At 45.0% G+C, this 17,787-nt stretch overlaps 1 protein-coding gene across 6 annotated transcripts in view; it reads right to left on the bottom strand.

Annotated features, from left to right (window-relative positions):
* Positions 1-17,787, bottom strand: part of Lhcgr (luteinizing hormone/choriogonadotropin receptor) — a 58,029-nt gene that overhangs the window by 34,561 nt on the left and 5,681 nt on the right. The window contains exons 2-4 of one of the 6 annotated variants that reach the window (XM_050146091.1): positions 7,213-7,284; positions 4,871-4,945; positions 1,236-1,310 (exon numbers count right to left, since the gene is read on the bottom strand). The exons of 1 other annotated variant lie outside the window; for it this stretch is intronic. In XM_050146091.1, the coding sequence (XP_050002048.1) occupies positions 1,236-1,310; positions 4,871-4,945; positions 7,213-7,284 (222 nt within the window). The remainder of the gene's footprint in view (positions 1-1,235; positions 1,311-4,870; positions 4,946-7,212; positions 7,285-17,787) is intronic. 4 more of the 6 variants (XM_050146093.1, XM_050146092.1, XM_050146094.1 and 1 more) reach the window with 4 other exon arrangements.

The raw sequence follows: 17,787 nt of genomic DNA, 5'->3' as shown, positions 1-17,787 counted from the left end.
AGGTTAGTAGGAGGCTCAGACTGCAATGTAGACTTGGATTGGGGAACTCCACATTTTGGTATGAAAACCTAATAAAGACAATGGGCTAATCAGAGGTTATGCTGGCCATAGTTGGGTCTCGATATCCTTAAGGCCTTCTAAAGTGCTTGACACTTATGTGCCCAAGCTACTCTGGAGGTTGGGAAACACACAGCGCTTGGGTTTCCAGTAATCCACGGGGACAAAGGGACTATACTCGGCCGGTTACAGCTTGTGCACAGCACTCGGGAACAAGGCTAATGGTGTGGGGCAGAGAGGTCCCTTCCTGTATCCTCTGCTCTCTTTTTTTCTTTTTATTTGAGTGGTGGTGGTAACGTTTCTGTGTGGTAGGGATGATGTGCTGTGTGGAGAGATTCATTGCCATGTAGTTGTAGATTTTGGGAAGTTTTAGGAATTTCACATTGCTGGTAGGGCCAGTGCTGTTTGGGCTATAGTGGGACTCAGTTTGTCATGCTAACCCGCAGACGTGCTTGGATTTAGTGGGAAGTAGAAATGGTTGAACTGATGTGGTACAGTGCCTGCCTCAGGAAATACTTAGCCAGTTTTCCCTTGATGACTGAATGAACAATTGAGGAAACGAGAGAGGAAATTCTCACTATGAATCGGGAGAAACCAAACTGGAGCAACTCCTCCCAGTTTTATTTGCGGTCACTCACCTTAGAAACTCTGATTTGTGCTCTACAAAATGTTGTGAGTCCCCATTCCCCTGTCCAGCTTTGAGCACACCAGCAAAGGGGTGATGTTCTCCTCAGTGTGTTGGGCACAGGGAACATGGGGAGCCACTTACATGTGTGAAAACTCCCAGCATAGTAACAGACAAGACATACTGATTAAACTTAAAATGGAAGGCTAACAAGGAGGGACATACAAACACAATGCTTCGTCAAGAGACTGCAGAGATGGCTCAGTGGTTAAGAGTGCTTGCTGCTTTCCCAGAGGACCAGAGTTCAGTTCCCAGCACCCAAGTCAGGCAGTGCATAATCTCCTGTAACTCAGGCTCCAGGGGATTCAATGTCCTCTTCCAGCCTCTGTGGACATTTCACTCATGTGCAAACCCCCACTCAGACCCATACACACGCACACACACACTTGAAAAAATGAAACAAAATAAAAAACCTTCAGCATTTTGATTACTTTCAGTTTTACCAGATACCCATCTTCCCCTCTACAAAGGCTTAGAAAGGAAAATTTCTCACAGGTATTTTAACCGAGGGAGATTTGTAAAAGCACCGGGTTCAATGTCTACGAGGTTTTTGGTGTTCTGGATCAGTCTGTAGAGAGAGAAGGGGAATGGGCAGTGGTTTAATAGATGGTGGAATGCATGGCACTGGTCCCCAGGCCTTCCTGAGTAAAGTCCCACCGATGAGATCAACTACTGTTATACGACTAAGACAAGCTCCTGGAACTCTGGGGTGTCCTGAGGGCCCCGCCAGCTATTCCCAAGGAACTTTGCCCACCCTACCGAAGAGGCAGGTGTAGCAGCTTAGCTGGGTGTTTATCTGTGTGTATCTCTTCTTCTGCCCCTTCCTACCAGATAACACCAAGGTCCAGAGTGTTCGAGGTCCTGGCCAAGTAGAGCTTGGAACCTGCACACTGGGAGCGATGGGAGGTGCTGCTCTCAGGAGAAGGAACAAATAAACATGGCCCCTTGGAGGCAAACTAGTTTCTGTTCTTATTGAGTTGGTAAGTGCCCTGAAAATTTATCCAGATGGGCATTCATTCAGAATAGCACAGGACAGAAGCCTTGAGATTCAGATTTCTAGACTCTTCTGCCCATTCTATAGGAATTTGCTATGTAGGATTCCCATCCTCCTAGTTTCCTGAGCTGGAGTTCTTTATATAAATAATAATGATAATACCCTCCCCCATTGTTCTTATCCCTTCCCCCGTCTGGTTCTTTGTCCCAGTTAGTGCCCCCTTTCTGTTTTCTTTTCCATGTTGCATGGGTTCTGGGAAGTAAACATGACCGTCTGGTTTATGCTAAAGTCTCTGCCAGTGTTGATGGTGAAAGCTGAATGATTTATATTTGAAGAGTAACTGGACTTGAATGGGATCTAGTTTTCTGATTCCCATGCTGATGCCCATTCTATTATACTGTAACTATTGCTACTTGGAACATGGGTATAAGGTTCGGATTCTGTAGTTGTGAGCGGTATTCTGCGGTAGCTATTCTAACACTGAATCAAACAACCATCTGTCAGACATGGGAGAGGTCGGGACTGTTTCCTCATAAAGATTCTTTGAGGTCTAACCATAGAATATCTACTCACACAGTCACTCGTTCTATTGACATCTTTGAGTGTCTGTGTGATCCAGTGCTGCTCTAGCTACGCAAGGTACCACCGTGGGCAGAGCACAGAGCATGTGGGTCTCAGGCCCTTCTTTAGGAATCCGCAGACATCCCCTGCAGAGTGGTTTACTTTTCTTTCAGTTGATGTCTTGCTTTGTGTATCACTTGCTGTCCTGACGGTGCCTCAGCATTCCCTGAAGCCTGTGACTGCTGCAGAGTTTTAGGTCTGGGACTGCACAGTCATCTACAAAGAAGTCCAGATTATAACTTTGGAATTTAAACACCTATTGTTTGTCTTTTCCTGTAATTGTTGGGCAAATTACTCTCACTTCTCTGGCTGGAACTATCATGTCCTAGTAGATAACTGTATTTCAGCTCCTCTGTGTCCCAGAAGCTCCTGGACCAAGACAGGCACACAGCAGCAGGTACTCATACACTTATCAATTAATCTACATAGATAGTTACTCACTGGACCACTGATGAAGACCTTCTGCTATAATGAAAAATACATGAGCCTTGAAGAAAGATGGGTTGGAGTTCAGTCCCAGACCAGCTAGTGTCTAAAGTCCACACACTCTCCCAGCTTCCGGTTGGTTCTCTGAACAGAATGGCAATCATCTGACTATGCTGGTAGCTATAAGAGCAATGATACAACCTAGAGGAAATGTCAAGCATAGGAACTCACAAGTGCTTAAAGTACACCCCTTCCTTTCGACCTGTTTGCAGGGGCATTGGAGGGTGCTGCAAGAAGCCCAGGAGGGAGCCCCCAGTGGTGACACAAAAAGTCTGGTTTGACCTGCTGGGAAGAGGAAGGTCTTCCAAGTTAAGAGAGGCTAATGGAGATGGATATACACGTATGTATGAAAGTACAAAAGAATAAATTAAAAACAACCTTTTCTAGAAATGAAAGGGAAAAAAAAGCCTGGTTTGTAAGTCAGGTGTCCTGGTGCCTAGTTCAGTTTGGTACTAACCTGCTGTTGGATGTCAGGCCAGTGAGTTAATGCTTTGCGGCCTGGCCATAGGCTCCTCACTCAGAAGCTGAGTCACTCATATCCCATCCATTTGACTTGGGTCTTATGGTCATTGGGAAGCAAGTACTTTTTGAAAACATTTAATTTATTTTCAATTCTGACTGTAGTTTCCCCTCCCTCCCCTTCTCCTGTTCCCTTCTCCTATCTATTCTTTGCCTTTCCCTTCAGTCCACTTCTCTGTTTCTGTTCAGAAAAGGGCAGGCCTGCCGTGGATATTAACAAAACATGGCATATCACATTGCAGGAAGACTAATCCCCTCCCCGTGTATTAAGGCTGGGCAAGGCAATCTAGTATGAGGAGTAGGTTCTCAAGAGCCAGCCAAACTCTAGGGAAAGTGTCTGCTCCCATTGCTAGGAGTCTGGCAAGTAGACCAAGCTACACAACTGTTGCATATGTGGAAGGCCTAGGTCAGTCCCCTGTAGGCTCCCTGGTTGTTGGTGTAGACTCTCTGAGTTCCTATGAGCCAGGTTAGTTGTTTCTGTGGGTTTTCTTGTGATGTCCTTGACCCCTCTGGCTCCTATAATCCTTCCTCCCTCTCTTTAGCAGGATTCACCAGGCTTGGCTGAATGTTTGACTATGGGTCTCTGCATCTGTTTCCATCAGTTACTGGATGAAGGCTCTCTAATGGTCACTGGGGTAGTCACCACTCTCATCACAGGAGATGACCTGTTCAGGCTACATAGCCCCTGTCTCCACTGTCGCTAGGAGTCTTAGCTGGGGTCATCCTTGTAGATTCCTGAGAGTTTCCCTTGCATCAGGTTTCTACTTGACCCCCTAAAGTGTGCCTGCCCCCCTTTCTAGTCATCTCTTTCAGTTCTTTCCCCTTCCACCCACTCCCCAACCCGGTACTTCAAGTCCCTCCCATTTGCAGTTCGCCCAGGAGCTCTCTTCTGTTTCCCCTTCCCAGGGTGGATCCATGTGTCCCCGCTTGGGTCCTCCTTGCTACCTAGCCTCTCCGGGGCTATGGATTGTAGCACGGTTATCCTTTACATAAACACTTAATTTTTTAAGGATAAATCTAGCAATAACAACACCAATACAGCCCGATGACTTTAACATTCACAGGCTTAACACAAGGCTTGCCATGTTGTTATTAAGGAAGCACTTAAACTTGAAAGAATGAATGCGTCTCAACAGCCCCTCATGAACCAACTCATGATCCCTAAGCGCCTCTCTGACTTCCCACCTACTCCAAGTGTCCCATACCCCAGCCTCAACCCCCATGAGGCAAGAGCTACTTGGCAGGACTTCACAATGCCAATTTTAATTTCCAACATTGTGTTGTGATGTTTCAGAGTTTACACAGTTCCTAGGGGGAAGCAGTTGTTGCCATGGCAACCTTCAGGCCACTGCAGCGAGAGAGATTAGTGCCTGCCCAGACCTAGTAATTGTTGCAGTCTTTTCCTCGTGGATTCCTCGCATTGGATGCATGAGCACAAATACCAAGTGGGCTCCCACCAGCCAGGGTAATAGTGTACAGCAATAAACTATCTGTTAGCTGATGCTTACATTTCAGACAAATTGGGGAGGTTTTCAAAGGCATTAGCTTCTATCCTTTCCAGGGAATCACTCTGAGAGATTTCACTAGGGGAGAGAAAAAAGAAAGAAAGAAAGAAGAAACATGAGAGAAATAACCATGCCCTTGTGATAATGACCTTTATGTGCATCCTAGTTGTTCCACTGTGTCCCCTGAGAAGGAACATGAGTGTACAAGTTGTCCCTGCATCACTAAGGGCTAACATTTCCCTTAGGAGTGCCAACGGATGTCTACAACTCGAGCCCAACTGAACTGTGAGTTTCAGTCATCCCATTATACAGAAGTCTTTCTCGTGTTTGTCTGACTCTGAGTCATACATGTTGGAAGTGCACAGGCCCTGAAAACAACTCCGGTCTGGGTTCCTGGCTGGACAGCTCTGGAAGGTGACACTAACAGAGTTGACTTGACGATTCAGGGCTTCTGAGATCTCTGAAGTACTGGTTCCAACCACTCCAGCCAGGCTTGAGTTTGGATTGAATCAGTTGTTTCATGACTTTTAACTCTGGGTTTTCCAAAAGCCTTTTCTGAGACTCCTTCAAGGTTTACCTCCTACACATGACGTTATTAGATCCCTCATGGATTCCAATTATCCTCTTCCTTCAGTGCCTCTCTCTGTGAGCAAATCAAGACAAGGAATACTTGCTTTCGGAGTCCCTGGTGGCTTCATTTTGCCTGGTACATGGCTAGAGATGGAAGGAGTATGGGAGCAAATGGACCACTGACTTAATGTATTTCTTAAGAAAGACACAAAGTAAATGAATCAGGTTTGTCATCCATCAATTCCCAGCATGGTGGTAATGTCACAACCCCCACAAAAGTTTACACTTGCTGCCAGCTGAGAAAAAAAAATGTCTCCATTTACAAGTGGAGTTTGTGTTTTTGTTCATCTATGTAACAATTATACTTTGAAGGCTCATAAGTGCAAAGGACCAGCTTAGACTCAGAAATATAGACAATTTAGTCAAATCCTGGACCTGTGTCATCTTAGGAAAGTTGCTTACAGATGGGTTTGTGCATTTCTAAGGTTAATGCTCACTGAAGGCTTCAGACTCCAGGAGAGCTAGGCTCACAGAGAGGCAGAGCCTAAGGCAACAACATTGTAATGGATGGCCCCTGGGCTCTTTCATCTCATCCCTGTCTGATGGTTTATTTACTTAACTGTGCCCACTTTTCTCAGTAGGAAGTCTCAATGCCTTGAAAGTTACAGAAACTCAACATCTAAACAAGCAGAAGAGCCTGGACAGGCTCTCAAACCCACATATGCAACTTGCAGTGAGTCTCCTGTAATGCACACTGTTATTGAGGACTTAGAGTTTTTAACATTTATTTTATGTGTTGTGTGTATGTCTCTCTGTGTGTATCTAAATGCGTGTAAAGGTACCCTCAGAGGCCAGAAGACAGCATTGATCCTCCTGGAACTGGAGTTACAGGCAGTTACGAGTCACACAACATGGATGCTGGGGACCAAGCTCCAGTCCTTAGCAAGAGCAGGAAGTCCTCTTTATATGATCATATTTTTAATGTTATCATTGCTTGCTAATAACAAAGAACCGCAGAGGTTCCCTGTGGGGCTAATATGGTCAGTGCTGTCTTGTGTGGGTACGCAAATCTACTTGGGCAGTCACCTGAATTTTTAGAGGTGGCCTGTGAGGGAGGAAATGACCACTGAGCTAGCTTGCCTCAGGCTGGTGTTAATGAGGACACGCAAAGCTCTCTTTCCTAGAGAGTTTTTGTCCTGTGGATGAGATCTTCGGCTCTGGAAGCTGAAACTCAGGACCAAGAGCCCGAAGTCTCCCTGAGGAACACGAGATCATACGGCATCCGGGGCTGCTTCGTGCTTTTGCTGCACGCTTTTCATCAGCACAGTTATAAATCCTGGGCTTTTGTTAGGCACTTGTTATATTTTAGATACAATGATTATCTTATGATGCACAATAAACTTCTAACATATTTTCATCAATGTGGGAGTTATCAAAAAAAGGTGACATTAGGGAATAGCTGTTGAGGCAGAAGGGGAACTTTTATGATTGGAATCTATCTCTTTTCTACTTAAAAAGAATATTATCGCTTATCAAAATGCATTCAGTTCTTTGAAGCAAGGTTAATTATCTGGATTTTAATGACTCTCAAAAATCATACCATTTCTTCAAAGGCTGCTAGATATTATTTGTATTATAAAGATAAAAATAGTTGGGTTTCCTAAACACAGTTTCTCTCCTAGAAAAAATTATCCCCTTTCAACTGTGTTTTTCTCTTAGAAAAAAAATCTTTATTTCAATTATAAATGTCTTTTGATGTGCAGTATCTTACTTACATTTGTACAACCTCATTAAGTCCCTTGAAAGCCTCAGATGGGATCACTTTGACAGGGAGATAGGTGAGTGATCTGGAAAAGAAAAAAGAAAAGGTTGGGACTTCAAGTTCATGAACAGTGTGTTGTGTGTGTGAGGTGTGTCTGTGTGTGTGCAAGCACGCACATGTGTACATGTGTGTGAACTTGCCACTGTAAGATTAACAACTGGATTCCGGTTTAATCATCTAAGGAGTCATTCCTGGTCCTTATCAGAATGCGTCACTGGCTGGTGAAGACGACGAATGTTGGAATCGAATCTCCACACTTCCTCTTCCTGGTCATAGAGCCCCGAGCAGGCCATGAATCCTCACACTCCCTCTACCCGTCATACAGCCCTGAGCAGGCCATGTAAGCACTCTGCTTCAGTAACAATTCCTGTCTTGGAGAAATTTTGAGAGGTTTCATCAGGATAGCCCCAAACAGAGCTACACCAAGTAAATAGTCACCAGTTCTGAAGCATTCTGCTTGGTTTTGAAGGGTGGACAAGAAGCTATTTGGGGGTCTGAGGAGAGAAGTGGGGGGATGACAATCAGAAGCCCTGTGAGTGGGAACAGGAAAGATCCACTGGGATATGTTTCTGTCTCAACCTCATGACCTATTGCAGGGGCCTTTTTCCAGTCTCTGAATCGGTTCACTTTCTGCCTCTCGTTAGAACCTGGGCATCTCGTGGCATCTGAGGGAGTGTTTCCTTCGGACACTCAAAGCTACAGGGACCACCTAAGAATTCTTACAGTTGTCCCCAAAGCTGCACAGGATGTAAGTACCGAGAAAACCGTGACAGTTAACTACAGCAAAGCCAGTGCTGAGAGACCTAGGAATGTCTAAGGACCCTGAAAGAAGGAGAATTTAGGAGATACAGTTCCAAGGCAAGGACAATTATTCAACCATTGGTTGAGTGTTTGCAGTGGCTCAAGACATTTGGGCCCAAGGCTATGAAGGAAGTAGATCAGGACATATCCGGTACACGTGTGAGAACAGCCTGGTCGCTCATGGTCGCCCAGGAGCTCACTTAGCCACTAGGAAAGCTCACTTCCTCTCTGATAGCAAGCTTCAGTCAATGGGTGACAGAGAGGACTTGCTGCCTTCAGAAGCTCCCGTGTGAGTGTTGTCCACCCACCTATAACTTCATTTAATCCACAGGACAGTAGGACAGTGGGATGAAACGGGTACTTCCTTTAACAGGAGAAATTCGGTCTTGAAGAGATTGAGTCAATGGACCAAGGAACAACCAAGCAGACTGCCTCAGAATGCCTTTCCTTTTTTGCACTGAATATTGCACATTTAAGTCCTAATCTTTTCTCTGTTGGGAAGCAAAGCAATATACCTTGTTTCTCATGGGAGACTGTTCTAGAGTGTTCTACCCTCTCTGTTTTTCTCACAAATCCAGTCATCAGCAATTCCTCCCTTGGATAATGCAGAGGAATTTCAGAAACTTCATTTCTGGAAAATGCTTTCACTCAACAGTTTCTTAGAGACAGAGGAATAATGCAAACAAGGTTCTCTGGTTCTGTTCTTGAGGACACCCCTCCCCCAATCTTCTTTAACCAGAGCTTTCAGAGCAGTAGGGGCAGTGGAGGGAGAAACCTCCTTGCCATGGCATCTTTGTTTCCTATATTTCTCCTGGAATCCTGTCTGCTCGGCTTACTGATTAAAAACACAGTTTTATTGCTCTCCACACTGCCATGCCAATAAATTTCAGGAAGAGAAAGCTGCATTCTACTGTACCCCATGCAACATCAATAAAACCGACAGCCAAATTCCGGTGCCAGAATCTTTATTGCTGGGGATAATGCAGCACAGAACATATTTTGGAGAGTGTTTACATAAAAGCTTCAGCTGAACCCTTCAGAGCTGTTTATTCATGCAAATGGCGCTCACAGCTGAAGCCTCTGGGCAGACAGCCTCCCCTTTCAAATGGGAGCACGCTGTGGTTCCCGCAGGAGCAGTTTGCTTTAGATTTGACCAGGGAGGCTGCTTGAGCTGTTGACTGATGCAGGACTGCGGGATGAGGAGCAAAGGTTGGACAGAAGTGAGAGTAGCTGTAGCTCATGCACTGGCTGTCCCCAGTACAAGATGGAATTCTGCAGTTGATGTGGACTCTGCAGAGCCGAGAGGCAGCTTAGGTGAGAATAAAGAGTCCCCACCATCAACAGGACCACTGGGAACAGAGGGCGGCTTTGTGGGTGTGGCTAGGTCTAGAGAGAGGTCTAAGGCCAGAAGGAGAGAAGTAGAGTGAGGAGGTGCCTGCTGAGTCACTGACCTCTTCCCACAAAGCAATTGGAGATCATGGTCCCATGGTTCCAAGACAGATCCAACTGGTTTATCACTAGCTCATATTTTTATTCTAAGATATCATGTTTTCATCTCTGATTTGTCTTCAATTGACAACAGTTTCTGTGCAGTCAAGTGCCTGTTTTTCATCTTTGAAAGCATTCATTCATGATGTGGCCCACATTTTTTTATATTAAATATTCACACATAGTTATGCGGGGCACTGTGACATTTTCACACAGGTATACGACACACGTTGAGCAGATGAGTAATTGGTACGTCCACCAGCTCAGACCTGCTGAATTTTTTTGGGTGTGTGCTAGAAACTGGGAAACCTTCAAAATCCTCTCTGCTTGCTGTTTTGACATAGTCATTTAATTGTTGCCACAGTTAACCTACTATGCTGTAGGATGATGGAGTTCAGCCTCCTTCCCAGCTGTGTTTTGTAAAGACCCGTTTGGATGCCCTGCTGTCCAGGGTGCTCCCTTCCTGATGGATGCCTCTGCTGGAGTTCTGCTCTTCCCCAGCTGTGATTTCTTAATACCTGTTTGGAAATCCTCCTTCTGAGAGTGCTCCCTTCCTGATGGATGCCTCAATTATCTTTTCCATGGTGGCAGGAACAATGACCTAGATCACCCCACAATCCTATTCCCATGAACACTAAACACTGACAAATAAAACACACGAGTGTTTTCATAGTTTCGAGCAGAAGTCAGAAAGGGGATTCAAAAATTAACTAAAATCAGAGACTCGAGTGGCTCATGACACCCCAACAAGCAGGCCCCCTCATGTTACATTACCCCAAATAAAGACATATGCTCAGTTAAGTCCCTGTACCTGAGAAGCAAAAGGAGAAGAAAATTTTGTATTTTGACTGACTGTCTTTTCATTTACTTTTGAAGTTAGACATATTTTCATTCAAAAAAAAATGTGGCTGTCAGGAACCCCTGTGGAAAAGTTGTTATAGAGCAGAAGCCAGGAGAAGGGCGACAGAGGCCAGAGGGAGAGAGGGAGGCCATGACAGCAGCTCTTGAGGCCAGCACCCAGAAAAGAACGGGTGCTGTGCACAGAGCAGAGAAGGCAAAGAAAGGCCTCTCCCTGTTTCAGCTAAAGCAGATGGGTGATACTCCTAACTATACATCTCTCCCTAGGGGACTTGGTGTAGTTGTTTTCTCTTTGGGGGCCTACCACCCCATCTTCCAAATTTCCAAATAAATACGTGGAAGTGTAGTTTTACTTATGAATGCCCGGCCTTAGCTTGACTTGCTTCTAGCCAACTTTTCTAACTTAAGTTATGCTGTTTCTCTAACCACACTTTGCCTCTGTGCCTTTTGTCTTTCTTTATTCTATATATCTTTCCTTCTTACTCTGTGACTGGCTGTGTGACTGTGTGACTGGGTGGCTGGCCCGTAGCCTCCCCCTCTCCTCCCTTTCTCACTCCTCCCTCTTCTATATATTTTTCCTCCTATTTATTTTCTCTGCCCGCCAGCCCTACCTCTTTCTCTCTGCTGCCTTGCTATTGGCCATTCAGCTCTTAATTAGACATATCAGGTGCTTTAGGCAGACAGAGTTAAACAAATGCAACATAAAAGAATGCAACACATCTTTGCATCATTAAACAAATATTCTACAGCATAACTGAATGTAACACACCTAAAAGTAATATTCCACAACAACCTGGTGATTGAGAACAAGAAAAAGTGGCAACAGAAGGGGCCTCATTCTTAGTCGGCCTCTGGAGCCACCAGGCAGCTGCCAGGATAGAGAAGCAAGGAGTCTAGGATGAGTGGGAAGAACCAGGGCCCAGCAGAGTCCAACTTGCAGCATGGGCTGCTCTCTGAGTGGACAGCCATGGCACCATGGACGCTGTGCCGATTTCACCTTTTAGTCTCACCGTTTGAGACTTTGACATATCAATGATGCAGTACAGGTGACACCTGGATTATGGCAAACCCAACTTGCCTGTGCCATTGAGGTTATGACAAGTAGTTAGCTGGGATAACAAAGGCTGCCCCGGCTTTACCAGTTTTGGGACGGTCTCTACTCATTGAGTTTGTGGGTTCCAAGCCACATGTGGCTAAAACTTCAGAACTGGTCTCTATTCCTTAGAGTTGGAACAAAGCCACTTATAATCCAATGACCCTGCAAATGGCTACATGTCCTGGTTAGTTTTACTGTCAACCTGAGTCTTCCAGGAAGAGGAAGCCTCAGTGAAGAACTTCCTGTGTCAGCGGGCCTATGGTCATGTCTGTGAGACTATCTTGATGAATGATTGATGCAGGAGAGGCCAGTCTACTGTGGCCTACACCATGCCTTGGAAGGTCTAAGAGAGCCAGAGAGGGAGATGGCAGTTAGCTGTCCTCCATGCTTTCTGCTCCATGTTCCTGCCCTTACTTCCTTCAGTGAGGGAATGTTACCTGCAAGTGTAAGCTGAAAGAAAACTTACCCCTTCTAGTTTCTTTTTGCCAGAATGAAGCTAGAACACTGTGGTTCTTCTAAAGTCGTGGGCATATTCTAAATGGGACGGAATCCTCTTTGGAGAGCAGGGATGCCCCTAGTGTCCATTTCCAAGCCATTTTGGTGCTTGTTTTACCCAATTTCCTTATTTAGTAGGTAACCCCAGTAAAACTAACCAGTCTAGTCCTTCCTCCCTGTCATCCCCAGCACCAGAGCCCCATCCCTGAGGGGGAAACACTGCCTGAGCACAGCTCCTAGCTATCTGTGTAGGATTAACTCAGTAGCTCATGCTGCTGAATTCTGGCTGCCCATCAAACTAAGCCTTCAGGCACAGATAGGGACTCTGTACTGGGCTGTATTTCAGTAAACGCTCTGGTGAGCTTCAGTTCATAGGTGCATCCTCTACGCCACCTCCATGGACTGGTGCTTGCAGATGCATTACCCTCATCTTAAGACTCTGCCCCATTCTTCTCCCAGGAGCTGTGGAGGAGGGCACCACCCCTTCTCACGGTGGTCGTCCCAGAAAGGACCACCCTATCTTTCAAAAACGTTTTAAAGCCTGAGCTGTTAACTGAATCCCGTTTCTGCCCAGCAGCAATAGCCAAGCTTAATTCGTGCCAGAATTAAGCAGCTGAAAATTCATGTAATTTAGATAAATCCAATTTCCATGAAGAAAAAAAAAAGGTCAGTTTATTATGCGTTCCTTAGTCATTTCTAATGTCTGCTAGGTCCTTGGGGATGGGGCTTGAGTTTAGTAGCACAGAGAACTCTGGAAGGAGCCAGTTTGTCCAGTTCACTGGCTGGTCAACCAGCTCTCAAAGTAAGGTTCGTTTGGACGTGCCTTGTTCTGCAGGAGGGCTCCAGGGGCCCCACCCCTAAGGAAGCAGATGGAGTCAGAAGTCCTTGGTTAAGAAAACCTATCAATTGAGATACATTTGAATTATCAAAAAGTCTTTGTTCTACAGAAGGATTCACTGCAGGGTTCCTTGAAATAGCAAACTCTCTAGGTGAATGAAAAAAAGAGACTTCAAGTGACACTTTTTTAAAAAGACAGGTTCTGACTGCACAAAGCAAATGACAGCTCTGGGGCTTTCACCTCTGAGACTTCTCAGAGTGCCATTACTTCCCGAGCAGCCCCACCTGAGACACTGAGGCCGAGCTCTGCCCAAGGGAGTGGAGGGCCAGAGGAGAAATCCGGCATTCATCTGAGTTCCCCAAACCTGGGTAAAGTCTTTGGTCATTTTGTGGAAGCTCTTCCTTTTCTTTCTGCCTACTGTGGGACAGGAGTGAAGTAATTTTATTAACTTCTAACTCTTTAAGAGAGTCCTCCCCATTATCCATTCAAGAAAGGTACAAACACACATACATTTTTCACAAACCATTAGCTCATTGCTAGAGCTGTACCCTGAATTTTAAAATAGAGGGGAAAAAAAAGGGAGAACTCAGAGGTCAAGGCTTTTGATTTAAAAAAGCAAAACAAAACCTTTCTGTACATAAAACTATTGAAATGTGGCCTGTCTCTTTAATTTCAGAGAATGCTAATGCTTTTGTGTTTATTACATACAGTCTGTTCTACATTTAACAGACACAAGATTTTCCTGGTCTTTTTGACCTTCTCAGCAATTGCAATAAAGTTTGCTTTCATTTAGAATGAAATGGAAATGGTTTTACTTCTCGCTGGGGATAGCTTTATCCTGGCCTCTATGCTTCAGATTTGCCTTGAGAGATCTAAGGCTTCCATGCTAACTCAACCTGAGGTATGTGGAGCAGATAGCTACTTACATCAAGAAATCTTGGGGTGCCCCTGGAAATGACAGTCAGGTGAATAGCACCATGATTTGCCGGACACACTTCCTGTGTTAAACCCATGAGCCGGAACTGGAGCAGGAGGCACCTACAGGTTCTCTGTCTCAGTTCCTCGCTGCACAGAGGCAGACTCAGGCTAGGAGAAGCGCATTGACTTCCTGAAGCATGTGATAATTCAGGAACAGATCCCTGTCTTGGTCACCACATTGTTGTCCACTGTTGTCTTTGCCAAGGGTCAAGGGACCCAACCCTACAATCTTGCGCTTTCCTGTGAAAAGTCTCACCTTCTGAATGGAGCCCTTGGTGTTTGGAGGGCACACTCAGTCCTTAACTTGAAGATGCAGCTACAGTCCTACTTTTGTTGAGGCTTTAAAGGCCCCCAAAGTGGATTTTCTCTCCTTCCTCTGTCCAATTCTGGGCCTAATGACTTCACTACTTTTAGCACTGCCTGCAATTTGGGGATTTTCAGGTGTTTATGCTACCGTGTCCCCTCTTCTGCCATTGAGTATCTGGTTTCTGGGGCTTCTGTTTCTACACAGTCTCTTCTTCTGGTCCCTTTGTTACTAGTCCTCATTCTTGATCATTCTCTACTCTACCTTGAACATTTTGGGGTCTCCTAAAAGATTTTTCTCCATTCCGCCTGGACTTCTTCGACCCTGTCTATTACTGTTACTGACAATTCCCCTCTGCCACTCTGGTGCTCAGGACCTTCTCTGTTGTCCCTTAGCCTAGTTAGCTGGCAACAAAAGACTTAGAGTGTACTCACATCTTAATCTTTGTACTTTCTCCCCCCCCCCCCGTTTCCTACATTAGACAGCCACTAGCCCACATGTGGTTGGTTCCCAACCAACAGCAAATGTGTCTGAATTGTGGTGACTTGCAAGTCTCAAAAACATACTACGCTTTGAAACCTTGGTAAGAAAAATGTCGTATGGCACAATACGTTTTGTATTGCTTGCTAATTGAGGTGATATTTTATATATACTAGACTAAATAGTTTATTAAAATTCATTTCAACTTTAGAAAACTTCTTAAATGTGGCTATTAGAAAATTTTAAATTCTGCTCACAGCTCACATCTTCCCTCTGGATAGCATCTTTCTAGACAGATCTAATCACTTGGGCTTCTTGAACTAGCCTCACACGTCTGTGATATCATTCCCATTGTTTCTGCCGTCTGCACATCTTCACCCTGCTCCACTGACCAGATTCTCCCCTTACTTACAGGTCCCTCTCAGACCATGCCCTGGAAGGAGTGTAGCTCCCATATGTAACAGTGTGTGCTTTCTCTCTGGAGCAGTGTGAGGAGCACAGAACATGCATGTGCTGAAACCACAGCACTCAGCTTCATATCACGGCTTCATTTCAGATCAGTAGACTGCAGGTCATCTGTAAAAGCTAGAGTTTTGATGCTAAGCTTAAAAACACCAAGATAGAGAGAGGGTAGGGGAAGAGATAACTACCACTAGGGATGTTTGGAAATGCCTTCTGCAGACCTACTATTTTATAAGCTTCCTAAATATATATGTATCCATATAAAAGAGTTCAGCTGGAGTTATCCTACAGATATAACTACAGAGATAACGTCTATGGTGGTGTGAATAAGAATGGTTCCCACGGAGTAGGCACCAGGGAGTGGAACTGTTTGGGAGGAGTAGAAGGATTAGAAGGTGTAGCCTTGTTGGAGTAAGCATGGCCTTTTGGAGGAAGTATGTCACTGGCGGGTGGGCTTTGAGGTTTCAAAAGCCCATGTCAGTCTTTTTCTCTATTTCTCTGAGTGCAGATCAGAATGTAATGTTCTCAGCTGCTGCTCCCGTGCCTGCCTGCCACCCTGCTCTCTACAATGATGATAAAGGACTCACCCTTCGAAACTGTAAGTAAGCCCCCAATTAAATGTGTTTTTTTATGAGTTGCCTTTGTCATGGGGTCTCTTTACAGCAATAGAACAGTGACGAAGACAACATTTTCCCCAGAAGCTATAGGTTGTCAAATGGAAAATCCAGTGCCAGGTGTGGAATACTTCCCTCAAGCTTTTGGTCAGGGGTGTCAGGAAGAACCCCCAAAGTATTAAGGGCTATTCTCACCGCCCACAAGAACTCAAGGATAAGACCCTATTTCTGAAGGTGCCACACACTTTGGTTCCAGAACCCGGAGAAATCAAGTTGGAACTAATCAAGTTGATTCTCTCCCTACTGGCTAGTTCCACAGGGCTGGAAGGGGCTGTGTAGGCAGCTGATGGTAAAAATGTCATCAACAGTCTTACTCAGCTCTAAACTTGATCATTTGCAGTAATGACAGTGTGACAAGATATGACCTGACTGTAATAGTGGCATAAATGTTAGGTTGGTTACTATTTTCTGGTTGTATTTAAGGCTTACTCCACAGGAGTAAATGCTTTACTAGTAAAAAGAATTTGGCTGAGAGCCCACTGTATCAAACTGCCCTCCAAATTCCCATCTCTATGCCCATGGATTAGCATAGCTCTCAGCCCTTCACAGTGAGGTTTCCTTGTCTAATAGACAGTAGCTAATGCAGAAACTCATCCCTGACCACAGGAATGAGAGTGTCGTGGAGTGCTCAGCCGGAAATGGGACATCTGCGTATGTTCCCCCCCCCCCCATCAATGCTAAGTGGCCACTGCAGAAGAGTGGGCAGAAAGACTGCGAGCGCCAGAGGTTGAGGGAACAGAGTGAAATAGTGTCTTCTGAACATGACAAGATTGCTATACTCATCAATTGGAACCAGCTGTGATGGCTGCAAGGGAGCCTCATCATTTCCAACTCCTGAAGAGCTGTTGCCAGTTGATGACTTCTGTAAGACGGAGAGTCAGTTTTAAGGGTGTGGTCCCTAGTAGGCTTATCACTCTCCAGTCTATGAGTGTGTGGGCAGTTCAAATTGGACTTGGTAGGTTACTTTATTTTTAAGTGAGATTGTAAAGCTGGCCAGAGGTACAAAGAGATGGATCTAAGAGGAGTTAGGCCTGGGGAGGAGTAAGAGTGAATATTATCAATACATTGTATTCAGTTCTCAAATAACTAATAAATTATCACACTTAAAATTCTTGCGCAGTATTAACCCAACCCTTAGCACAGGACAGGCACTCAGGCTGCGCCTCTATTCGTAGCTTTTTGCTGTGAACGGCTGAGGCTGTCTGGACTGTGCCTCATGACTCCAGTTCCTTGGCAGGGACTAGAAAGGACAGGTTCAGTAATTTGGAGTTGGACTCCAAATTCTATTTGTCCTGGGTCACTCTTACGTCTATAAAGTACGCATTTCTTGTTCTTCACTTTGCCTCTCCACTGGTCAGGGATAGGATGACTGTGAGCAAAGGTGGCCATCCCCACTTGGTAACCTTTTAGGGAGATGACAGAGAACAACTTTTCGTGAAATGTTTTGACTCTAGGGAGTCACGTTGAGAGTTCACATTTGCTCCTTGATTTAAACCATTCCAGCCAGTTGGAACTTCCCCAGTGGGAAGTGCAGTTTGAGTGACTCTCCTCTGGCCATTTCCAGAGCACCCAGGAAGCTCCTGCAAGGACTCCATGAAATGCCCTGTGAACGAAGATGCTAAGAAGATTCTGTGGATAATGGCTTTTCCAAGTCATTTGTGCAACAACTAAATTAAAAATATAAAGCCTCTGAGGAAAATGGTAAACACATCTAAGCTCTTACTCAAAATCCATTTAAAGTTTTCTAAAGACACAGAGCAAAATAACTCAATGTGCCCTCTAAACTAGAATTCTTCCAGCAATAATATAACACGACAAGAATAACTCTGGTAAATGAAACTCCATGTTGAATTCTCCCCAGGGAATGGCTGTGTCATCCGTAATGATTTCTCAAAAATATTTCTCAGAGGTAGAGACTATTACATTGTCAGGGCAGCAACCCAACAGATATGCTCCAGGAAGCTCCTTTATTCATTGTAAGTTTCTCATGCCCAACACTTCAAAACGACTTTCTCCTTTTTTCTTTGGAACTGAACATGTAAATACTGGCTGCA

Source organism: Alexandromys fortis, unplaced genomic scaffold (genome assembly GCF_014885135.2).
Source record: "Alexandromys fortis isolate MF-2015 unplaced genomic scaffold, M_Fortis_MF-2015_v1.1 scaffold_42, whole genome shotgun sequence".
Lineage (NCBI taxonomy): Eukaryota > Metazoa > Chordata > Mammalia > Rodentia > Cricetidae > Alexandromys > Alexandromys fortis.
The sequence above is the reverse complement of the archived record's forward strand: the minus strand, read 5'-3'. Positions and strand labels throughout refer to the sequence as shown.